General features: G+C 26.5%; 3 protein-coding genes across 8 annotated transcripts; 2 read left to right on the top strand and 1 right to left on the bottom strand.

Annotated features, from left to right (window-relative positions):
* Window positions 1-267: 267 nt before the first annotated feature.
* Window positions 268-17,776, top strand: LOC111297296 (UPF0481 protein At3g47200-like). 2 transcript variants are annotated; one of them, XM_089741197.1, is made up of 4 exons: window positions 268-717; window positions 875-904; window positions 16,035-17,282; window positions 17,400-17,776. In XM_089741197.1, exons 3-4 carry the CDS (start codon window positions 16,067-16,069, stop codon window positions 17,564-17,566), a joined length of 1,383 nt encoding a protein of 460 aa, XP_089597323.1. In that variant the 5' UTR covers window positions 268-717; window positions 875-904; window positions 16,035-16,066; the 3' UTR covers window positions 17,567-17,776. The 2 variants fall into 2 exon arrangements, with proteins under 2 accessions (XP_089597323.1, XP_089597322.1); XM_089741196.1 differs by having other exon boundaries at window positions 271-717; window positions 16,035-17,776.
* On the top strand, window positions 8,143-9,791 carry LOC149515881 (UPF0481 protein At3g47200-like). The gene has a single exon (XM_089741811.1). The coding sequence runs from the start codon at window positions 8,143-8,145 to the stop codon at window positions 9,640-9,642; it is 1,500 nt and encodes a 499-aa protein (XP_089597937.1). The 3' UTR covers window positions 9,643-9,791.
* Window positions 17,777-22,601: 4,825 nt separating the features above from the next.
* Window positions 22,602-25,511, bottom strand: LOC111296492 (histone-lysine N-methyltransferase, H3 lysine-9 specific SUVH1-like). Of its 5 annotated transcripts, none has more exons than XM_022890839.2 (3): window positions 25,382-25,511; window positions 25,053-25,128; window positions 22,602-24,976 (listed from the first exon to the last, which is right to left on the bottom strand). In XM_022890839.2, exon 3 carries the CDS (start codon window positions 24,897-24,899, stop codon window positions 22,905-22,907), a length of 1,995 nt encoding a protein of 664 aa, XP_022746574.1. In that variant the 5' UTR covers window positions 24,900-24,976; window positions 25,053-25,128; window positions 25,382-25,511; the 3' UTR covers window positions 22,602-22,904. The 5 variants fall into 5 exon arrangements, with proteins under 5 accessions (XP_022746574.1, XP_022746573.1, XP_022746576.1 ...); XM_022890838.2 differs by having other exon boundaries at window positions 22,602-25,000; window positions 25,083-25,128; XM_022890841.2 differs by having other exon boundaries at window positions 25,083-25,128.
* Window positions 25,512-26,485: the final 974 nt, after the last annotated feature.

Genomic DNA, 26,485 nt, shown 5'->3' with positions numbered 1-26,485 from the left:
CTGATTTGATAATTGATTTCATTCATCCATATTACTATGCCAATAAAGTTAATGCCACATCAGCAAAATCAACGTTTATATCATTAAGTCAATAGTCAATGACAAAAATCTAACAAGATTAGTGATTAAATTAAGAATATTAAATCAATTTCATGAATTATAGTAAAAAGACTAAAATTTAAATTTCGTTATAATATAGAGATCATTATCATAATTTGATCTATTTTAATAATTTTTTTGCATTTTTTTTATTTATTAAGGTCTTAAATAGTGAGGGGTAAAAGGCATAAAGGAGAGCAGGTGGGCACGTAACAAAGGGAAGCAAACAAGGAGAATTGATCCCTTTCTTCCTCTAACTTCATTCTTTCCTCCTTTATTCTAAAAAGTAAGATCTTTCCTCTTTTACTATAAACTTCAAGACCATTATCATAATTTGATCTATTTTAATAATTTTTTGCCTTTCTTTATTTATCAAGGTCTTAGATAGTAAGGGGTAAAGGCATAAAGAAGAGCAAGTGGGCACATAACAAAGGAAAGCAACCAAGGAGAATTGAATCCCTTTCTTCTTCATTCTTTCCTTCTTTCCTCTTTTACTATAAATTTCAATGATCTAGATCTTTATTGTCATTTATTTTCTTTAGTTTTTTTCTTAGGTTTGTTTGTTGCAGGTTCAAGTGATGAGAATTATGAAGATAAGACTCCAAATGTACTTATAAGGTATTTTACTTTTTTTATGCGTTCTTTATTTTTCATGTTTTCTTATAAGTCAACTTATATTAATAACTAAAATAGTATTATATTTTCTTTGAAAATTTTTTACTTACCATGTGAAAAATGAAATAATATTATTAATAAACTATGAAGTTAATTGCAGGTAAAAGGATTGTGTTCTGGCTGAGTACAGGTATGTATATAGATGACCAATTGTTTTGAATACTCTTATAAAATCTTACATTATATCTTGCTTTGAAATTCTCAATTGGTATGATTGTTTGATTTTTGTGCTTTTATTTTTATTATTGTCAAAGTTTTTTAGCATAGTTTGGCGAAGAAAATTTTATTCAGTGGAGGTTTAATTTAAAAATATAAAAAATAAAGATAACAGTACTAATAAAAAATTAAAACTTTCATATCCAACCATACACAGTTTTATATTTTAAAAACGTTCCACAATATTTTGATTATCAATACCTTTAAACACATTTTTTCAATGAATACAATTAAATTATCATTTTTTCAATGAATACTTATCAATAAACAAAATGTTTAAGTACTAATATTATTTTTTAAAATTTAATTAATTATATAAATAAAACTGTACAAAAATATACATATTTTTAAAAATGAAAAAGCAGATAGTTAAATAAAAAATTTTGTTCCATAGAGAAGCTGGAGAAAGTTCTAGTTTATATTATTATCAAGTTTTAAAAATGAAATACTGTGATTCTCAAAAATTAATTATCATTGAACGTAAAAGATAATGAATTTTTATAATTCTTTTTTATGTATACAGTTGAGATTAGATCATTTAGATTTTTATTTTTTTTTTAGCAAAAATTGCATTTAGATTATAATTCTTTATGTATATAATTTATGAATTTCCAAATAGAGTTTCTTTTACCTGATTATATATGGTAATTCAAAAACTTATTTTCCACCTATCGAAAAAAAGCTTATTTTCCAATGTCTAGTGTTTTTAATCTTATTTCTCAATTCATAGTAATGTTTGTCATGTCATCACCTATAATTGTTTTTACCAAAAAATTAAAAACAATCTCTCTCTTCCCCATCTTATTTTATTTCAAAAAAAAAAAAAGAGTCAGATAGATTCATTTGTTATTGACAAAAAGAACAAGTTAAAGAAGCCTTGATCAATTAAAATCAACCAAATAGCATAAATCATTTCAAATCGAAGTAGCTATTATAATGAACTCGTATATGTCGAAGATTTCTCATACGCTAAGATCAATTCTGGAACATTGAATATTTAAATTCTGGAACAATGCTTTGGAAAAAAAAAATTTTTTCAATTACTATGGTTAAGTAAAAAACACTTAATTTTTTTATTGAATTTTCAGTATTGGAATTAATAATGATATAATCTTATCAATAACAGTAATGTTAATGAAAATAATAATATTTTAGAAAGTAATTAGCATTCATCATATTTTTATGAAGTTAAGCTTCGGCTTAAGAGTAATGTTGAAATTTCATAAAATAAAAGGATAAGTGAGTAATTATATTATTTATTATTAAAAAAATTTATTATTATCTATGATAAAAAAAAATGAGATTAAGTTTTGTTATGCACCATTGTTGGCTAAAAATTATTAATTCATCGTCATAATTCATAATATAACAACTATATAGTAAAATTTAATTGGGTAAAAAAATATTTATGAAATAAGATACTAAATCACATATAAACTAATAATATAAATAAATAAAATCTAATAACCATAAAAGTATTTTTTTTTTCTATTACATTCTAAATCCATTGTTATAACTAGTAATTTTTTTCAATGATGTATTTTTAAAAAAATTTTGAAAAGTGATAAAGCAATAGATTATGTGAATAAAGTAGTATAAAATATCATAATGTAATAGACGTATATTATATAGAAGAAAATAAAAATGCAAGAAAAAAAAAAAGACCTTTAGAAAAAGCACTGGAAAAGACAAAAACAAATGGGGGAAAGGCTTTGATGGCTGAAAACAAGAGAAGTCATCCATGTTAGTGGGAAAGATAGAAATGGAAAATACATGTTTGACAGAGACGGAATGTTCGTGAAAGGAGCATTGGCTGTGCTTAGACCTATAAATTCTGGTTTGAATCTAAAAAGTTCATTTAACTCATTCGAATCAAAATTCGATTTAGTTCATTTGACTATAAAAAGTCAACAACCCTAAATTTATCCAATTCAAAATAAAAAAAATAACCTAAACTCAAATCAACCTAAAATCAAAATGATTTGAACCCGAAATAACCCTAAATTGAAATGACTTGAAAATTTAATTGAAATATTTGAGACTAAATTATATGTAATTTTATTTTAAAATTTTTAATTTAATAAAAAAATAAATATAACGCAAATTAAAAATTATTAAAATGATTGAAAATATCAAATTAAAATATATATATATATATATAAGATTCAAAATTATGATTTAATATGATTTATTTTTTAGCTTTTCACGCAACCAACCATAAAGTTATGGGATATAAAACTTAATTTGTTATTATTATTATATCAAATTAATATATATTTAATATCAAACTAATATAATATATATATATATTATGTTACTTACAAAATTTCTTATAATTTATGATATGATTTTAAATTAATTATATATTTTTAATCATCATGGGTTTACATATCAATGAATCATTTAGAATAAATTACATAATATATACTTGTTTAGAATAATAGTATCAGTTATCATATGATTTCAAATAAAGTATATACTTGTTTAATTTGTGTATGTACATTATGTTTACATTATAAGTAATTATATTATTAATTTTTAATGTGTAATAATTATATAATAAGTTACAATTATACTAAAATAAAAATAATAAATTATTAAATAATGAGCTAAATTATACTAAAATAATTATTTATATTATAGTTATATTGTTAATATAAAAAATAATTGCATATTAAATGTCTATCACAATTAAATATTTATAATAATTTTTATATAATTATATTAAAAATGTAATTACTATAATTAAAAGTTCAAACCAATCTTTATATATTTATATTAAATTAGAATAAACATAAAAAATTATTAAACATGTCAAACGAGACAAACATATTTCGCTTATTTTATATGTGTAGTTGTATGTAGTGATGGCAATGGGTCGGGTCAGGGCGGGTTTTTGCTCGTCTCGAACCCGACTTGATTTTAAATATATAATACCCGAACCCGTACCCGACCCAAATTTTTTTTTATTTTTAATACTCGAACCCGACGACCCGATATTGTATAAAATCAAATCCGACCCAACTCGACCCGAAATTAATAAAATATTATTTTAAATATAAATATAAATATAAAATTATATATATAAAATATATATAATTAAATATAAAATTAAAAAAATAATTAAAAAAATAATTTTTTTATATATATCGGGTTGGGTAGGGTCGGGTTTGCCTAAAACCCGACCCTGACCCGAACCCAAAATTTTTTTACCCTACCCGACTTGATACCCGATTTTCAAAAAAAAAAAAAAAATCGACCTTAAGGGGTCGGGTCGGGTCGAAACCCGACGGGTTCGGGTGTTTTTGCCTTTCCTAGTTGTATGGCAAGGTTTAATTAAACATGCTTTTTATGTCTTACAAATATTAAAATTTGTATCGACACAGCTAAACATATAAAACATTTTTCTAAAATTTATATGGTTTTTCTCATGTAATTTTCGTGCCATACCGTCATGTTGTGTTTAGATTTGTCATATCTAATAAAATCACAAATTTTTTCATTTATATAAAAATTAATTTTAATTTAAAGCATACAAACCACAATATTAATATTTATTTTTAAAATATTAATTTTTTACTTTTATCGTTTTAACAAAATTATAATAAAATATGACTTGAACTTGATCAAATAATTTGTTTAAATTTAATCTAATTTAATTCAAAAAATTAATAAATTGAATTTGAAAGGACTCAAACCCAAATGAGCCCAATCCAAATAATTTGGGTATCATACACAACATACTCAAACCAAATGATCCGAACTCAAATTAGCCTAAACAAAAAATGACCCAAATCTCAAATGACTCAAACCCAAAGCAACCCAAAACTGAAATGATCCAACTCAAAATTGATATTATTTTTGAAAATTCAAAACAACCCGAACTGAATTACCCGACCCAAACCCAACCCAACCCAACGCATCCAACTGATAGATTTAACTATATTGAATCCTCAAGGCCAAATGGACATGAAACAAAAAAGCTCTTAGTCTGTAAAATTTGAAAACAAATGCTTCAAGTTTATTTATGAATAGAGTACAATTATAAGCCAAAGAGCTAAAAAGACTTAGTTATGCACTTTAGTGAAATGACTACGATTATCTCCTAAAAAAATGAACCACTATCTACTCCTAAGTAGACCATGATGTCCTTCTAAAATGGCTTTAACATCATCGACTTTTACCACGTCTAAATGGACTCTAAAGAACAAATTAATCAAAGATATTGACTTAATAAACAAAATACAAACTACAACAGCATAAATTAAAAACACATAGTATGATTTCCTGAAACAATTAGTTGTAAAACTTAAACTAAAATTTTCTTAACCCTAAGAACATGATACACTCTTTAAGAAAGCATTGCTATTGTCTTCAGAGTGGGTTATCTTAACATTGACATTGCCCTCTTTTTTCATCGGATGAATCGAATTGTTTATTATGACAATCACCTTTGCCCTATCATGATGGTGAGCATTTGAAAGCTATGAATATCTCCGTTAAGATGGTGAATGAAGCCGAAGTCAAAGATCAAATCATTACGGTAGTTGATTGCTGCATTTGCACCGACAATTTTTTCAACCACCTTATTCAAAAAACATGTCTCCCATTCTATTGTCGGGGAATTTTTCTTTCTATTTCTTTTGGTCCTCAAATTCCCATTTTCAATCTTCACACAAAAATCTTTCTTGATATGATCAAGCTTCCCACATCTGTAACATTATTTCTTTTCATTATTATTGATAGACGAACCATAGGTGTTGTTATTGGTAGAACCTTTTCGGTTTTTTCCTTTCCCCCTTATAAAGAGAACTTCATCAGTTCTAGCTATAATTGTTTTAGCCATCTGTTTTGCTAAAGCCTCTTGATTACTCAACAAATTTTCAAACTTGACAACGCTTTCCAATTATACCCTTAAGTAATTAATTTTTTTAAAATGTCCCTTAAAACTCTAATATAAATAAATAATAAATAAAAAGATATATTCATGTATAATTAAATAAGTGAATAACACTAAATAAATAAAATTAATATGCAAATTTGTAATTAAATATATAACATAGTAACTAAAAAAATTGAGAAGTCAACATATTTAAATTAAAAAATGATTTGATATATTATTATCTTTTTTATTAATTTGAAATTATTTATTAACTAAATTATTATTTGACATAAACTAATTTCAATATTTTTAATTATTTATTAATTTAATACATATAAAATAATTTAAAATTTTTATTATACATAAATTTTAATTTATTATCTTTAATAATTATTTTTTATTATATTTTATCTCATTATTACTATTATATTTACATTAAAATAAATATTTTATCACCGATTTTAATTTTATTATTATAATATCTAATTTTATTATTATAATAATTAATTATAATTATTGATAAAATTAATTTTATCAAAATTAATTTTATTGTTCATTATTATAATATCTAATTTCATTATAATAATTAATCTTATAATTATTGATATTTTTAATTTTATCAAAATTAATTTAATTGTTCATTTGTAACTTTTAATAATTCTACCACTGATAGACCAATCTACGCTTTGGTAGGTAGTGGCCACCTGGATTTATTCGTTTGCACGTGAGTCTAGTGTTACAAACTAAAACTATTTTAACTATTGTTTTAAAAATCGAATCGAGTTGACTGATTGGACAAATTCATTTCTGAAACGCTAGCTCACATGATTAGAAACATGAATGTTTCATTTTAATTGGCATTTGTTGTCACGTGAATTGCATTTTGAAAACTTATTTATTTATAAAAATTATATATTGAATAAAAATATACTTGTTAGTATATAAATAACCAAAATGAAACAGTGTATGTTAGACAGTGTATATTAATCAAAATTTCTTTTACAAGTGACGAAATATATCAAATTATTGTAAACTTATTATATGTTAAAAATAAAGTTGCATCGTATATAGATAACAGAAATTAATAAACTGCATATTAGTCAAATTTTACCTTAACATGTAAAATTTGTTTCATACAAAAGGAATGGACAATAAAATATACGGATATTCTAATAAATAATAATGAAATAAACCTATAAGAGTGTTTTGCCAATAGATTTATTTAAGGATTGGATTATTTGTTTAAATTTGAAAGGACTTAAACATGAATTTTAAACTTGTTAAATAGGTTTGGATTTGACTTTGAAGCTTGTTTAAAAAATAAGCAGAGCCATAAACATGATATTTAAGACTCAAGTTCAGCATGATTTGAATAATTATTTTATATTTTTAATACTTATAATTATATTATATAAAAATAAATAGATAGTTAAATATTATGTGCATACATTAATTCTCAATGCCTTTATATATAAATCCCATTTAAACATTAAATTAAATTAACAAACTATAATTTTAGGTTTTATGTGATTGTTGTTTATTTTGTCCTTAATATTTATTATAAAACTTTTTTTTATTTTTTTTATAAAATAAAATAAAATCTAGGCAGGCCTAAATGGGCTTGGATAACTTATGAGCTGAGTAAACTTGAATCTTATTAATTCATTGTTTAAGCCGAGCCTCTGACCCATGGGCAGGAATATTTGTCAGAAAATATTTCCACTCCTACCATATTACAACTCAAAAAATGCATTTGCTTAAACAAACCAAATCCAGTCTTCATATTGCACACTCCCTGGTCATCGCATTCCAAATTGTCATTTCTTTCTTAGACATTTTATCGAACAACTTTCAAGCATAGAGAATTTCTCCCAACTTGGTAGACGAAGACAATAACATAGTCTAAGAAAAACATCTAGGTCTTTAGTTTCATTAAAAACCGTTTTAACAGAAAATTGATGGGTTCTCTAATAAAGAAAAAGGAGCGTGCTGGAGACAATGTAACATAAGACGATAATTTTTAAATATTTATGTTAAATTTGAGAAATAAAAAATTGTTATCGTGATATATTGTACTCATTTCAAGTTTATTCCATTTAAAATTATGGTAATTAAAAGTTATTATGTAAAATGAAATAATATTAGATAAATATAAAGTGTTTTTAAATATTTAAATAATAAAATGGTAGGTATTATCTTTATCCTTTTATTTACGTACAATTATGGGGCATGCAACAGTGGATTAGCGTCGGCAAAAGCAACTTGAAAAGATGGCAAGTATCATCGAGCTGGAAAATCGGGAAACTGAAGAAGAAACAAATGGTTCATTAAGAAAGGAACAGTTAGACGAAGGTGACATTGTGGAAAGCGAAGGAGAAGAGCATTTTTCAGATTCTGTCAAAGATTGGGAGATTAACATAAAAAATTTAATCAACAACCAGAGCTGTGCTAATTTATTCCGTCGTTGTTGTATCTACCGAGCGCATGTACTTCGAGATGTGGATTGTGCTGCCTTCACCCCGAAAATCGTCTCAATCGGTCCTCTACATCATTTCCAAAAACATTTGAAGGGTATGGAAGACACAAAAATCAAATATCTAGACCAATTCCTTGAACATGCTGCCAAGACTGCTAGGTTGCATGAGCAGCAGGGACTTACCAGCTTAGAAGAGCGAGTGGCATTTATTGGTTTGAAAGAAATTGATCATCAGATTGGAAGAGCCAATGACTTCTCCTGTTTGGGTAATTTTCTCAGCATTTTAATATCTTTGGAAAATGACATCCGTAGTAGTTACGCGGAAAACTTGAATGATATTGGCAGTGAAGAGTTTGTGAGGCTTATTCTTGTGGATGCTGCCTTCGTCATTGAGCTCTTTTTGGCGTTTTATTTTCAAAGCTACTGGTATACCTTTCAACAACCGCTTTATCTGTTAGTTAAAATAAGGAATGATCTGTGCCTACTAGAAAATCAACTGCCATTCTTTGTTCTTGAAGTGCTATATGACTCGGCCTTCAGCTTTTATCCTGATATTTACCCTTCCTTCCTTGAACTTTCATTCGAGTTTTTCCATATTTACAATGATCAGAAAAAGGAGTCCATCACATTCACAGGAAAAGTAAATCATTTCACAGATTTGCTAAGAGCTTTCTTTCTACCATCATCTGGAAAGTTTCAGGAAAAGGAACAATATTCCATATCTGAAGACGAACCTGTAAGTTTAATGCAACATTTACCCAACGCAACCCAGCTACATGCAGCAGGTGTGAAGTTCTGTGCAACCGAAAGCAAATGCTTGCTTGACATAAAATTTTCCAACGGAAGACTTGAAATACCATCTCTGTATCTACGGGATGAAACAGGAATTCGTTTCCACAACCTCATCGCCCTGGAGCAATATCACTATCCACAAGAAGCAATCATAAGTGACTATTTCACCTTTATGGATTACCTTGTTGACACTAGCAACGATGCAGATTTACTTGTGCGAGAGAAAATTTTTAAGCATTGGCTTGGAAGCAGTAAAAAAGTGACCAGCTTGTTTAATAGCCTTTGCGTAAATATTCTTAAAGGAAGGATTAACCCAAGCTTCTTGCGTCTTATAGTAGACTTGAATGAATACCACGACCAAACCTGGCATCGCTGGAAAGCAACCCTAAGTAGTCAGTATTTTAGCACACCCTGGAGAAGTGCTTCTACAATTGCTGCAATTATATTGCTTGTGCTCACTTTAGCTCAAACCATATTGGCTGTCTTTTCGATCCGTAGGTAGCTTGGGAGGCTGGAGCTTGATGTGTTTTAAGTATGTAATAATTAAGCTATAACCATGGCATGAATTAAAACTTGGTTGTTTGTAATTTCTTGCATTTGAACTTATGTTTTGGACGTAACTTATTATGTTTATGTATTGTATGTTCATAGACCCCTACAATGATGTTCAAATACATGGATATTGTTTTCTAATCAGTCTAGCTCATTGGAAGATCTTTTTGTTTGGATAACTTAATTATTAAGAATAGGGTTAATATCATGAGTGGTTCCGAAATTATTAAGAAATGTTTAACGTGATATTTGAATTTTAAAATCTTCTAATATGATACTTAAATTATAAATTTATTCACTAATGTGGTTGGTGCTCATATTTAACGTAATTAGTTTCAAATAATGGTATGTATTCAACAAAGGGCCTTACAGATACTATATTAGTTAATAAATTAATAGTTCAAGCACCATTTTAAAGATTTTTAAAATTATTATATCACATTAAATATTTTACTATAATTTAAACACTATCTATGACATCAACTAACCCTTAAAAATATATACTTGAAAGATGTATGACTAGAGATGTTCATAGGTTAGGTTGGGCTCATGCTTGATATTAATAACTTATATGCTTGTTCAGACTCGACTCGGTTCAAAATTTCAAGTTTCAAAATTTTTTCAAGTTTGACCTAAATTAAAAAATAAATCTTAAATCCACTCATTAAACTTAATTTATATAATAAAAAAAATGATTAAATTAAGTTTGATGGGATTATATTTAATTTACATATATATAAAAATTAAAAATAAAAATTATATATGTAAAAATTAAATATAAAAATTATATAAAAATAAAAAATAAGTTTAATAAAATATACAATTTTTAATTTTAATTTATATATATGTGAATTAATTTATATATAACTTATATATATATATATATATAAAACAATAAAAAAATGTATATATGTGAATTTGGGTCAAGTCGACTAGGCTCAAACTTTAATTATTTTATCAAAGATTCGATCTCAAATTTAAATGAATCTAAAAATTATATTCAAACTCATTTAATGGGTTTTAATTTTTTATTCAAACTCTCTCAAAACTTGAACAAACTTTCAAATTTAAATAGATAATTCGACTCTTGAACATATCTATACCCTAAAATTTTTAGCAAAGATGCAAAAGAAAAAAAAATTGCATTCTATTTGAGATTTAAACTATTTACGTGGTTAGATGAATAAGTTTTAGGTAAAGCAATATATAATTTTACCCTTCAAAGACATAAAGGATCTTGATGATAAACTTATAATGTACCAAGTCTACATACTGTCCACATACTATCAATTTGTCTGACAATTAATCTTGATGACGATTACCCTGATTAAATTGATTAATTTACTCATACTTTGATTCCTTGTAGTAATCAACAATCTCTCTAGCTAAGCATACATGGTTCTTCGATTCAATAGATAAAACCCTTAATTTGATTCCATTTTTATAATAATAATAATAATAATAATAATAGTCCGAAAAAAGAAAGGAATTGGAAATATCAAATTTTAAATTTTTTATCTATCAAAAATTATTTTTTAAAAATAATTACATCAATTAATTAAAATTAATTGAGCTAGACTCTATATTCCATACTTTGAGTTTTTACCTCGCACTATCTTAAGCATCCATTAGATTTCTAATTAAATTTTAGGTGTGAGTCTACAACTGTCAAACATGAAAACGTAAGGTTAGTAGTTTGGAGTTTGGAGTGTGACATCCTAAAAATGTAATTAATGCCCGTTTTAAAGTGTACAAAAAGTATTCTAATTTGTTTACAAAAAACAAGCTTACAACAAAATAAAAAGGTGAGACATGGAAATATGTATGGTTGGAGATGACGCTTCAAGGAAATTTGCCCAAACTATTTGTGCTATTTTTGTAACTTGGCAGTGATGTTTCCATTCCAAATGTCAAATGGTGATTCAATCCACCTTCCCCTATGTTATGCCTTATCTTTCGTTTTTTTTTTTTTTTTTTAATTCTATTTGTATTCTTTTAATGAATCTTATATTGTCTTCATTCATAAAAAATAAACGAAATTCAATTGAGTTAAATAGTATGAACTAATTTATGTTTTGAACTTCTTTTTTTTTTTTCGAATGTGTTTTAAAGTTTTTATTTTGAAAAAGCAATAATATCATAGATAGTTACTTGGTTGACAATTAATTATTTTTATCTTTTTCATATTAATGCCTTAATTATTTCTTTCATGAAATTTCTATTGGTGAAAACCAATATTTCTTATGAAAAATGTTTAAATTATTTTTAATGTGAATATAGTTTATGTATGAATATAACTACTACTGTGATTGTGCTTTTATATACTATTATTTTAACGTTAATTTGAATTAAATAATTCAAAGCGTAGCAAGAACAAAATAATTATTATTATAAATTTAAGAATTAAATTAAGCCACGTCATTTGAATCAAAGTTAATTTAATATTTAATTCTTTTAATGCACATTTTTACCCTTACATTCATTCTTTCTTTTCTTCTAAAAATCCAAACTCAAGTTTCAACATTTTTTTTAAAAATAAATCCATTTAAAAATGCTAATATATCAATTTCTTTTTTTTTTTTTTTCATTTTCATGATTTTAATAAACGTTTTGACGAAATCCATTTGAAACAGGAAAATTTTTTATTAAATCCGTGTTTAAGAAATTTTTCATGATGATAAAAAAAAAAAAAAAGAGAGAACTTTCACAAAATTTTACGATTGATTCTATGCAATGCCATCTCAAATCAATTCCTTTTATTTGAACAAGGTGTTGACAATTTTTTCTTTGATAAATAAAAGTTTTGTATATCACACCCAAATCTATAAAATGGTCAATTGGATAACTATCGATGTTTTTAAAAAATTTTCAAGAAGAGATAAAAGAAAGGGATTAATAGTCGAAGCTAAGATTGGCTATAGAGAAAACATTAAGAGATACAAAATATCTTGGAAAGAGAATATGAAAGAGAGAAAAACAAGACATGGAAGGATTGGAAGGCAAAATTGACAAAAAAATAAAATTTTGAAACTTAATAAAAGTATGATGATGTGTCTTGATTATAACCATAGCTACCATTTCAAATGACGTGGAGTTTAATCTTATCACCATAGTTATTAGAATTATATTAAAATAAAAATAGTTTAAGATGTCATGTTATTAAATTATTGGATTAATTAAATTAATTGTTGAATTAATAAATATATTTAAATTTTAAATATTTTTTTAAAAATTATTATGCGATAAATAATAAAATTTTTAATAGATAATTTTATACTTAAAAATTAAAATATAAAAAAATATAATAAGTGTAAAAATATATATATTTTAAAATATCAATTAAATTTAGCTTACAAAAATGAATTTAAAATTCAAACACTCAAAATATCAGTTAAACAATTCAATCATATTAATTTAAAAAATCAAATAAAAGTAATACCTTAAAGCATGAAGAACGCAAAACATTGTTAAAAAAAAAAAGGGTTGAAGTGGATTTTTTTTAAAGTTGATTTTTAGTATGTATAATATATAGGAGAGGGCAACACTATTTGATTTTTTAAGAGAGATCAAGTTGTACAAAAAAAAAAACATATTTTTATATATTTTTAATTATTAATTTTAATAAATAAGGGAGAGAAATACATCAAAAAAAAGGATTTAATCTAAAAAGCAAGTCAAAAAAATCAGTAGTTTAAAAAAAGTAAAATTAAAAAGTCTTATATTAATATAAATTAACTTTTTTATTTTTTGTTTTGCTTTAAAATATATTATTTTAATTAAATAACACAACAACCCATAATTTTAATTATAGAAATTAAGTTAATTATAATTTTTAAAATTAATTTATTAATAGATTTAAAATTCAATCGATTTAATAAAATATTAACCGATTTATCAATTAATTAATAGAATTGTCGTTTCAATACGATTTAAAGCAAATTAATTATATAAAAGTCTAGTAAAAAAATGGGATCAATTTAAGTCCGTGTCACCAATTCATCCTGTTGAATCGACGGTCCGGTGGGATTATGATAATTATACTCAACGAAACCCATTCCTCCCATCGGAGCTCATAGCGGAGACCTTATGTTCTTTCAGGTTTAAAAGTTGGGCTTTTGTTTTTTTTGTGAACGGCCCTATAAACAATAAATTTGAGTTTTTATATTATTTTTTAATTAATGTCCCAATTAAAAAAAAATCAAACAATTAAGCCTTTTTGGAGTTAATTTTTTTATAAGAAATCACAAACTCAAAAAAAAAATAAAATCACGTACTTTCAAGAAATCAAAAAATTTCTATGCTCTTAATTAAATATATGCAAAGGATTACATACAAATATGCACTTAACCAATACAACAAATATCAATCAATTATATAAAAATAAAATTAAAAATAAAATTATATTAATTATTTATAATATAAATATTAAAATTGATTTATTTTTATGCTATACGTTATTTCAATATATTAAATATTTTATTAGATATTATTTTATTTCATACATATTTATAATTTCAAAAAAGAAATAAATGAAATTATGAAAATAATATATTAAGTTAAATTAAATAAGATTAGATAATATGTTTAAAATATTTATTTATTTTAGAAAAACGATGTAATGCATAAAAATTATTTTCATACTTACCTTTCTTTCATTAAGTATAAGTTTTAGAGGAAATGGGTCCAAAACTTTTTGATATGGATATACATACTTATCAATAAACAAAATGTTTAAGTGCTAATATTATTTTTTAAATTTAATTAATTACATCAATTAAGCTGTGCAAAAATATACATATTTTTAAAAATGAAAAAGCAGATAGTTAAATAAAATAATTTTGTTCCATAGAGAAGCTGGAGAAAGTTCTAGTTTATATTATTATCAAGTTTTAAATTGAAATACTGTAATTTTCAAAAATTAATTATCATTGAACGTAAAAGATAATGAATTTTTATAATTCTTTTTTATGTATACAGTTGAGATTAGATCATTTAGATTTTTATTTTTTTTTAGCAAAAATTGCATTTAGATTATAATTCTTTACGTATATAATTTATAAATTTCCAAATAGAGTTTCTTTTACCTGATTATAGTAATTCAAAAACTTATTTTCCACCTATCGAAAAAAAAAAAAAAGCTTATTTTCCAAAGTCTATTGTTTTTAATTTTATTTCTCAATTCATAGTAATTTTTGTCATGTTATCTCCCATATTTGTTTTCACCAAAAAATTAAAAATAATTTCTCTCTTCCCCGTCTTGTTTTATTTCAAAAAATAAATAAATAAAAATAGTCAGGTTGCTTCATTTGTTATTGACAAAAAGAACAACTTAAAGAACCTTGATCAATTAAAATCAACCAAATAGCATTAATCATTTCAATTCGGAGTAGATAATATAATGAACTCGTATATATCGAAGAATTCTCATACGCTAAGATCAATTCTGGAACACTGAATATTTAAATTCTGGAACAATACTTTGGAAAATAAAAAATTGAATTATTATGATTAAGTAAAAAACTCTTAATTTTTTTATCAAGTTAAGCTTCGGCTTAAGAGTAATGTTGAAATTTCATAAAATAAAAGGACAAGTGAGTAATTATATTGTTTATTATGGAAAAACAATTATTATTATCTATGATAAAAAAAAAAAAAAACAAAAATGAGATTAAGTTTTGTTATGCACCATTGTTGGCTAAAAATTATTAATTCATCATCATAATTCATAATATAACAACCATATAGTATAATTTAATTGGGTAAAAAAATATTTATGAAATAAGATACTAATCACATATAAACTAATAAAATAAATAAATAAAATCTAATAACCATAAAAGTATTTTTTTTTTCTATTACATTCCAAATCCATTGTTATAACTAGTAATTTTTTTCAATGATGTATTTTTTAAAAAAATTTTGAAAAGTGATAAAGCAATAGATTATGTGAATAAAGTAGTATAAAATATAATAATGTAAAAAAATGTAAGAAAATAAAATAAAATAGTATAATAGACGTATATTATATATAAGAAAATAAAAATGTAAAAAAATAATAATAATAATGACCTTTGGAAAAAGCACTGGATATTTATGTTAAATTTGTAATATAAGACGACAATTTTTAAATATTTATGTTAAATTTGAGAAATCAAAAATTGTTATGGTGACATATTGTACTCATTTCAAGTTTATTCCATTTAAAATTATGGTAATTAAAAATTATTATGTAAAATGAAATAATATTCGATAAATATAAAGTGTTTTTAAATATTTAAATAATAAAATGGTAGGTATTATCTTTATCCTTTTGTTTACGTACAATTATGGGGCATGCAACAGTTGATTAGTTTCAGCAAAAGCAACTTGAAAAGATGGCAAGTATCATCCAGCTGGAAAATCGGGAAACTGAAGAAGAAACAAATGGTTCATTAAGAAAGGAATTGTTAGACGAAGGTGACATCGTGGAAAGCGAAAGAGAAGAGCATTTTTCAGATTCTGTCAAAGATTGGGAGATTAACATAAAAAATTTAATCAACAACCAGAGCTGTCCTAATTTATCTCGTCCTTGCTGTATCTACCGAGCGCATGTACTTCGAGATGTGGATTGTGCAGCCTTCACCCCGAAAATCATCTCAATCGGTCCTCTACATCGTTTCCAAAAACATTTGAAGGGAATGAACGAGACAAAAATCAAATGTCTACACAAATTCCTTGAACATGCTGCCAAGACTGCTAGGTTGCATGAGCAGCAGGGACTTACCAGCTTGGAAGAGCTACCGTCATTTCTTGGTTCGAAAGAAATTGATCATCAGATTGAAAGACCCAATGACTTCTCCTGTTTGGATAATTTTCTCGGCATTTTAAAATCTTTGGAAAATGACATCCGTGGTAGTTACGGGGAGAACTTGAATGATATTGGCAGTGAAGAGTTTGTGAGGCTTATTCTTGTGGATGCTGCCTACATCATTGAGCTCTTTTTGTGGTTGCATTTTCAAAGCCGCTGGTATACCTTTCAACCACCGCTTTATCTGTTAGTTAAAATAAGGAATGATCTGTGCCTACTAGAAAATCAACTGCCATTCTTTGTTCTTGAAGAGCTATATGACTCGGCCTTCGGCTCTTATCCTAATATTTACCCTTCCTTCCTTGAACTTTCATTGAAGTTTTTCCAGGTTTACAATCATCAGAAAAAGGAGTCCATCACATTCACAGGAAAAGTAAATCATTTCACGGATTTGCTAAGAACTTTCCTTCTACCATCATCTGGAAATTTTCAGGACAAGGAACAAAATTCCATATCTGAAAACCAACTTCTAAGTTTAGAACAACATTTACCCAGCGCAACCCACCTACATGCAGCAGGTGTGAAGTTCTGTGCAACCGAAAGCAAATGCTTGCTTGACATAAAATTTTCCAACGGAAGACTTGAAATACCATCTCTGCATCTATGGGATGAAACAGGAATTCGTTTCCGCAACATCATCGCCCTGGAGCAATATCACTATCCACAAGAAAGAATCATAAGTGACTATTTCACACTTATGGATTACCTTGTTGACACAAGCGACGATGCAGATTTACTTGTGGGTAAGAAAATTATTAAGCATTGGCTTGGAAGTAGTAATGAAGTGGCCAGCTTATTTAATAGTCTTTGCGTAAATATTCTTAAAGGATTGATTAACCCAAGCTTCTTCCATCTTATAGAAGAGTTGAATAAATACCACGACCAACCCTGGCATAGCTGGAAAGCAGCCCTAAGGAGTCAGTATTTTAGCACACCCTGGAGAAGTGCTTCTACAACTGCTGCAATTATATTGCTTGTTCTCACTTTAGCTCAAACCTTATTGGCTGCCTTTTCGATCCGTACGTAGCTTGGGATGCTGGAGCTTGATGTGTTTTAAGTATGTAATAATTAAGCTATAACCATGGCATGAATTAAAACTTGGTGGTTGGAAATCTCTTCCATTTGAACTTGTGTTTTGGGTGTAACTCATCATATTTATGTATTGTATGCTCATAGACCTCATGGATATTGTTTTCTAATTAATCTAGCTCATTGGAAGATCGTGTTGTTTGAGTAACTTAATCATTTAGAATAGGATTAATATCATGAATAGACCTTAAATTATAATAAAATATTTGACGTAGTATTTGAATTTTAAATTTTCTAATATAACATTTAAATTATAAATTTATTAATTAATATAATACTCACATTTAACACGTTTAATTTCAAATGATGATACGTGATCAACAACAACCCTTTAAATACCACATTAGTTAATAAATTAATAATTCAAATATTACATTAAATATTTTTTAAAATTTAGATACCACATTACATATTTTATTATAGTTTAGACACCCTTCATGACATTAACTAACCCTTAACAAAATATACTTGTGAGATGCATGACATAGCTCCTAGAATTTTCAGCAGAGATGCAAAAGGAAAAAAAAAAGTTGCATTCTATTTGAGCAAGTTTATAATGATTTAAACTATTTTCGTGGTTAGATGAATAAGTTTTAGGTAAAACAATATATAATTTTACCCTTTAAAGACATAAAGGGTCATGATGATAAACTTATAATGTACCAAGTCTACACACTATCAATTTATCTGACAATTAATCTCGTTGAAGATTGACCTGATTAAATTGATTGTTTAACTCACACTTTAATTCCTTGTAGTAATCAACAATCTCTCTAAGCAGATATGGTTCTTCAATTTAATTGATAAACCCCTTAATTTGATGCTATATTTTTTTTATAAAGAAATTTACAATATGAAAATAAAAAAGAAATTAGACTATAAAATTTAAATTTGTATACGTTAGTTATTACTTTTTAAAAATAATTGCATCAATTAATATTGATAATAACGTTAAACTTTATAACTATAAATTAAGAGATTAACTAATGCATTTAATATTCAAATTTCAATCACATATTATATATTATTATGTCTATGGACACTATATTGGTGGTGCATTTTTAAAAACTCTTTTAATACCTTTATTTGTTTATTCAAATTTTAAATTACTTACACGTTTATGTTTTATTTGTTTTAAATATGTACCTGTTTTAGGTCTATCAAAATTATTTTTAATTATTGATTATAAATAAAAAATAAAAAAAAATTATTTAAAAATTTTCAAATGACTCGATAATTATGAAAATTATATATACATGACAAAATAAATCAACTCACTTGCATCATTATTTTTTATCATGTGCACTTAATAAAAAATGTTAGAATAAATGAAGATCTAACTCGTGATAAAATTCTACAAAGAATGAGAACATGCATTTTTGTCAAAAAAAAATTTTAAGTAAGAAAATATTTTTGAATTTTCTATAATATTAGAAATTTAGAAAAAAGTTTATTTTTACTTTCAAAAAAAAAAAAATAACTTGGAAAAAATTAAAAAATTAAAAAATTAAAAAATTATAACGAATAAGAAAAATGAAATATTGATGAGGGAATTTAAAAATATTTTCATAAAATACAAAATAAATTCGATAATTGAGTTTATTCAAGTGAACAAATGAATTATTTTGAATACTCTTAAAGCAAAAGAAATTTTTTAAAAAAATTTTATCAAAATATTGAGGAAAATATGAAAAGGTTTCTAATAATTAAATAATGAGATTTAATTAATTAGAATAAAAAAAAAACCCTTTTAATTGAGGTCACTTTCGGATAATTTAAGAGTAATTAATAACATTATTGGACAAACAATATGATATGATAATATAAGAGTAATTGGTGATATTTTTTAACAAATATTGTGGGGTAATAATATCTTCCTCATACTTAACCAAATTTTTAAATCTAGTTATGATATGCAAACTAAAACTTATTCCTTTAAAGAACTTTAGTCAAATTTAAATTTTTTTAAAAAATAATAAATTTAATTAAGTGATTAATTATATCTAATAAAAATATTAATGACAATTCATTTTCACATCTAATGATCAAATTTTCAGACATATTTCTTTTTTAAATATTGCACGTGAGGATATTTGTTATAAGAATTCAATAGAAGAATTAATTACATCAATTTTATTTTTTCTGGCGATTATCAAATGGAAAGCATCAATTTGCACCAATAGTTTCAATTCCCAGTTTCCATTTTCCTCTATAAGTTGAGACAAGTTATTATTGAATTGATTTTGACATTCTTTCTCAATCTATCATTTTACCTCTAACCTTTTGATTTTCCACATTATTAAAACAGATCAAAAGATCATGATAAGGATTAGCACATATAATTGCAAATACCAATTTCTTATTATTATTATTATTTTAAATTTATTATTTTTTTAATAGAATCCATCCACAACCAAGACGTAGGTTTTTTTTTTTTTTTTTATAAACTAAAAATTTAAGTACTGAATATTACATACGATAAGTATTGAATTTGAATTATAAAAACTGTTTGATATTTTATTGAAAATTAAATGTTAAATTAAATATATTATTTGATAGCTGTAAAATATTAAATTGTAAAAAATTATCATTTTATTATTTTACTTTTATTTTCATTGTAGATAATTAAATAGTGCTTTTAAGGGATAATAATTCAAAAAATTTTAAAATAAAAATTTACTGAACATTTTCTACATTAAATGATAAGTAAATCTATACCTACTTATCTTATTCAATATCTTTTGTTTGAAAAAAAAATTTTATTTTAAGTGGACTTTAAAATGTGCTACAAACCATTAAAAAATTAAAGTATTGAAAATTTTCATTTTTAATGCAATTAAAAATTTCAATGGTTTTTCAAATAAGGCTTTAATCTATTATAAAACAACGAACCCCAAAACTACAAACTACAAATAGTAAATACATATATTAACTATTTTGTCTGTAATTAATTTTTTTATTAAATTAAAATATTTACTAATTATTTATTTTCTTATTAAGTATTAACAGTAAACTTTTCTTGTTTTGTTTGGTGGCTTCTCACTTGGCGAAACAGTTCAAAATTTTCTGCATTAAACATTAAAAAAAAAAAAAAAACCCCCGAATCCTAGTGATGAATTGCTTCATTGCCTTTGAAGGCTTGAAGTAGATAGTTTTCTATCTAGACTTGAAGCTTTAACTTATGCAATCCCCTTGAGTCGTTTTTTAATCATTAGTAAAGTTGACAATGTAGAAAATTTTTTATGGTTTCTTCTTGTAAGGTTGCTAAGGATTGTTGGGAAGATTGGTATGCATGGCATAAATTTTAGAGAGAAACTAGTCAAGATCATTAACTTTTAAAATCATAAAGTTTCAATTTTTTTTTTTTTTGGAAAATCAATCTTTTTAATTAATAGATAAAACAAAGGATACAACAGCATCGAAAAGTAACAAGCAATCGACTCTTATACTGTGCTTGGTAAAGTAGAAAAATAGAAGGATGGAAAAAGGTGAATAGAAAAGTGGAAGGAAAATAATTTTTAAGTGTGCTTGATAAAAAAAATGAAAGGAAAGAAAATAGGAAAGATTATTATTTTTTTACACTTATTAACAAAAACATATCACTCTAAATTTAAAAAAAAAAAAAAAGAAAGAGAGAGAGAAAATGAAAGAGATATAAGAATGTATTACGTATTTATAAAATTGTTCATCAAATTTAGATTTTTTTCATCTTAATTTACAAAAAATTATAATAATAAAATCACGTAAATTTCACTTCCTTTCCTTTCATTTTTCAATTTTACCAAGCAATGAATAAAAAGAAAATTATATTTTCTTTTAATTTTTCTATCTTTTCAGCCATGCACATCAATATTCAATGAAAAGAAAAAAAAAATGTTTTCCATCTTTTTACTTTTCTTCTCTTCTAATTTTTCATCTTTTCATTTTTCTTTTCGCTTTATCAAGCAAAACCTTAACCTTAAACACGACCCCTCAAAATTTTTTATATCATTCTAGATTGGTAATTAAATTTACCAAAATTAATATGCATCAATTCACTGTGTGCCTCTTTAGTTATTGTCTGGTTTAGGCTCTGTTTTATTCCTACCGAACTTACTTTGATGTGACTAGCATTTCCTTGAAGCAATATTTCTTCGGGATATCTGAAGAGGTTAATAATTGGATCTTTGACTGTTGGCCTTCGGAGCCTTGAACCAACAAATTACTAAAGTTTTAATAAATAGTTTTTTACCATCCCACTTGATGACTTGAACATCCATTTGTCTAAAAAAAAAAAAAACCTTGAACTCATTTGGTGTCTAAATGAATGGGAAAAAATATATATAGACTAATTTATTTATTTATTTTTTTATTAATCTTGAATTTTTTATTCAAGTAAATTGTTAATAAAATTTAAATTATAGCTATATAAAAAGTTAGAAATTTTATTCCATTGAATTAGATGTCTTTTCAGTGAACACCCTAATTGCTAAAGTTTAAAATTTCATTTTGAACTTGTTTTGCTTATAAAGAAAAATTATTTTTTTGGATGGCTAAATCTTTTATAAATTGTAGTAATAAGATTTAGCTAATGCTTTATAACTTAAAAGGACTCCAATATAATATGAATTTACCTTGTTTTGCTTAATAAAGCACCCTCAAAATAAGTGCAGAGATATACAAGGGAAGCCAACTCAAAAGGTTATGCCACTTGCAAATCAGGGAAAAGGAAATGCCGTCAATTCAGATAAAAATATTGTGTTTCCAATAAAAAAAATGGCACACTATCACCCAAAGCCTAATTTCTAACATCAAAACTTGGTCTTAAAGTTTCATGTCTCTAACCTGTCTAGCCTTTTCTTGAAAGCATCTTTGATGTGAATGTGCAATGCATAAAATGATATCATACTTGTCATGTAGGAAATTTTACTAAGAGCATAAAAACTTGGAAACCAATTCATTTGCATAGAGTCAAGGACAGGTAAAAACAAGGATGAAAGTGAATACCAAGTAATTTGCCATATCTTATGTAACAGAACCATACATTGACATTCTGCTATATAGACTACAAAAACACCATCATACATGGTTTCCATACATTGTCAGTTCTTCTGCATGTAAGGGCACTAAAAGCATAAGAACAATCAGTACCCCTAGTACAAGCTATATACATTAAACATTAAACATAAAAGCATGTAGACTTGCATAATTTAGACAAAGACAAGTGAGGTCCCAAACCTCTTTCAAAAAGCCAAAAGTTTTGCCTGTCTACGGAATACAGGCATGCAACCTAAACCTTAATAAAAATAACCTCGGCATTTTGGTGATCCACATAAGCATTTCTTTCTTCCATATGCTGCATTGTTACTTTCAGTCTCATTTGAGTGTGGAATACCATAATCATATGTCAACTCTGTCATAGGAGGAATGTGTCGCTTTGCAAAGAAAGCAATATGGAGGACAGCTTCATTGTTATGTTCATACATGATTGGCTGCCAGAAAACATTTGGAGAGCAACTATGATTCATAAATCGAGCTACATTTCCACTGTTCTTTGCACTTATGGTTAGGGGAGATGGAATATCAAAATCTTCAGTACTGTCAGAACCTTCCTCTCCTACTAACTCAGTTTCATAATTCCACTTGAAGGATTCATAGAGACGGTTTGTATGAAAAACATACTCATTGTTTTCACCATCTCCCCCATCCTGCCTTGCCTTAATTTCATCAATAACTTCACCCGCATATTCACAGATAAATGTACCTGCACGAATAGGGTCCCATGACCGCAGACCCCAACCCCTATCCCTTGTCTTAAAAACTTCTAAGTGAACTTTAAAACCAGTCTGTGAAACTCTGTTTTTGCAGTTACGAAAGCATGGGCATGAGGGACCACATTCATATATCATGGGTTTTCTACAAACTAGAATCCCATTGGCAGTGTAAGGGAAATCACATTCATTTTTTTGAATGCAGGAGCAGTTAGAATTTCCTGCTTGGCATGCATCATGACAAGTGCAGCCAAAAGTACGTTGCACTAATTTGAATGATTTCGAATATTTGACAGTAGGGAAATATGTGAAGTAAGCAGGCCCCTTTTCATCATCAACCTCATTTACAAGTGAAACAGGTATGCTTTCCGCACCTGAAGTGAGGTCAGGAAGAATAAGTCCAACTCTTGAAGACAGACCTTCTTTCCACTTCTGAATGGATTTCCAAGTGGCAAAAGCAACTGCCTGCCCAGGGACCCTTACCAATTTATACTTGAACATATTGCAACCTGATTTCCCCTTCTCCATCCATGACTCTTGGATCTTGTAAAGCCCATCATATACATAGACCTTAGACGTTTGATGGATAGCATCCTTCAAACCCCGAATGACTCGTACTTCATTGGCTCGGTGCAAGCTCCTTTCCAAAGCAAGATTGCCCCTTACAAGCTGCTGATCAGATGCTTCTTTATCTCTACTGGCATTCCCACCTTGACCACTATATACCAAAATATCAGGATCTTCAGCATCATCATCATACCCTCCAGATGAAACAATGCTTAAAGCCACTGGCTCTCCCTCTAAATCACCCTTGTTAACCATGTAGTCAATTCCAGCCATGGATGGAAAATGCAACCCCACTAAACACAACTCCATCCGGAAGAAGAAAATGTCCCCAATTTCAACACCACGAACAACCCCAATTCTCTTTTTCATGTTAGTCCGAACCCCTTTGCTCAACATCATGTTGCCAGCTTTCAAGTCTGCACGCTTAGTAATGCTAGAATGTGATTCCCTCGCATCTTCCATTTGGCTAAGCTTTCTCCTAAGCGCATCAAACCTCAAAAGCACATTCTCAACCAATTCCCTGTTACCATCATCTCGTTCAGATAAACTAATTCCAGGATTGAAATTACTAAGAGCAGTTAATACAAACTCCGAATCTTTGATCCTCTTTGCTTTTTTTTTAACAGAACTTGATCCAGCTGATTTGTGTTTATGACTGCCATACGTATTTTGGCCATTAGGTTCTGCTCTAAACGACCGAAGCGGCACAGCAGTTGAATTGAAGTCATTTTGGTTAAGGTCAGGTGTAGATTGGGATCCTTGTGATCCACTAAAGGGGAAAAATGGTGAAAACCCAGATGGGAAAGGGCCATTAGGAGGTACACAAACAAAAGGAGTACCCTCAGAAGCCTCTGGGAACAAAGGAACCAAGGTACGTAGTGGTTTTACATCTAATACTTTAGATTTATCCATTGAATTTGGCGGAACGGTGTTTCCACCTAGCCCTCCCTCCATTACAAACAAAAATCAAGCCTTTCAACCAAAGTATTTTCCTTTTTCTCCAAAACCAAGAGATACCCACTTCAGTTAACCTGTTTGTGCACAGAACCAAGCTCCTACGTGAACCAAAATTACACAAAAATCAGGCCTCTGAACCAAAAATTTTACCTTTTTGCTTCAAAACCAGCAAATACCTACTTCATTTTTCTCCATCCTTGACTTGTTTATGCACAAAACCAACGTCCTATGTGAAATAAAATCACACAAAAATCAAGCCTTTTAGAAAAAAAAAATCACTTTTTCTTAAAAAAAAATCACTTTTTCTTAAAAAAAAAACCATTTCATTTTTCACCACCCTTGACTTCGTTATGCAAAAGACAACAATATAGATAAAAGAAATTAACAGAAACAGAGAAAAAAAAATAAGGACAAAAGATCTAGGGTTCTCTCGAATATAAAGAAAAGGAAGAAATTATTACAAAGAAAGGGGTGATTACCTGTTGGGAAAGGCGAAGAGCACGAAAGAGAAGAGGAGAATAACTTCGAGAGAGAGATGGGATGCTTTGTTGTAAGAACTTTTTGAGTTTGAAAGTGGGTTGTTCGATTGCTTTGGCCAGGTTTCAGTTTGACTATAAGAAAATGCCTTTCGGTTTCATTTTATTCTTTTCGTTTAGGGTGAGCAATTCATCGGTCTGATAAATTTGATTTGAAAAAAATCAATAATCAATTTAATTAATTTTATTTAATAAATAATCGAATCAATAAAATATTTTTAAATAATTGATTATAATTAAATTGATCAAAATTGACTCGATTCGATTAGTTTGATTAAATAATTATTTTTTATTATTTTTTATTATAAATAATTATTTAATTATAAATTCAATAAAATTTAAATTCAAGTATCATTTACATTAAATATATAAAAATTTTAATAATTTCAACAATATTTTATAAAAATATATATATTTATCTTAATTTTTTTATCTTTACTTATTAAAAAATCGATTAATTCAATTAGTTCGGTTATCAATTTTAAAAATTAAAAATTGACCAAATTAATCAATTTAATCGATTTAAAAAATCGATTATAACCAAAATTGAATAAACTAAACCGATTTAATCGAATTCACTTGAATCCAATCGATCTAATCGATTTAAACCGACTTTTGTTCATCATTATCTTTGTTCTTTTTGCTCAATTTGGAAAGTTTTATGTACATCCCCTATTTTTTATATAAGCCTAATTACTACACACACAAATTTATAAATAAAATTTTTTTTTTTTACTCATTACATTCTAATTCAATATTTTAGATTTCCACTCATAACCTTTCACCTATTCTTTCTCTTTCCCTCTTTTATTAATTCTCTCCATTGCACCATAAATCCACCCCAAATTCAATCATCAACAATCTATTCAACCTTAAAATCACAAGTTTAGGTAAGATTCAATTGCTTATTTAGTTTGTATATTCAATTATTTATACGATTGTTTAGGGTTCTACAATTTTTAAGGTTATTCGTTACATGATATTATATTTTTTACAATATGTATTAAGTGTCAGGTCATTGTAAAGCCATATCATTTGGAGAAGTTT

This window comes from Durio zibethinus, chromosome 12, assembly GCF_047325235.1.
Source record: "Durio zibethinus cultivar Kanyao isolate XHJ-2024 chromosome 12, ASM4732523v1, whole genome shotgun sequence".
NCBI lineage: Eukaryota > Viridiplantae > Streptophyta > Magnoliopsida > Malvales > Malvaceae > Durio > Durio zibethinus.
This window is presented reverse-complemented; position numbering and strand designations above follow the sequence as displayed.

What these genes read in the sequence shown, in the direction of transcription:
- LOC111297296 (XM_089741196.1), top strand. Translation starts at nt 16,067, where the DNA reads ATGGCAAGTATCATCCAGCTGGAAAATCGGGAAACTGAAGAAGAAACA.
- LOC111296492 (XM_022890836.2), bottom strand. Translation starts at nt 24,899, where the DNA reads ATGGAGGGAGGGCTAGGTGGAAACACCGTTCCGCCAAATTCAATGGAT.
- LOC149515881 (XM_089741811.1), top strand. Translation starts at nt 8,143, where the DNA reads ATGGCAAGTATCATCGAGCTGGAAAATCGGGAAACTGAAGAAGAAACA.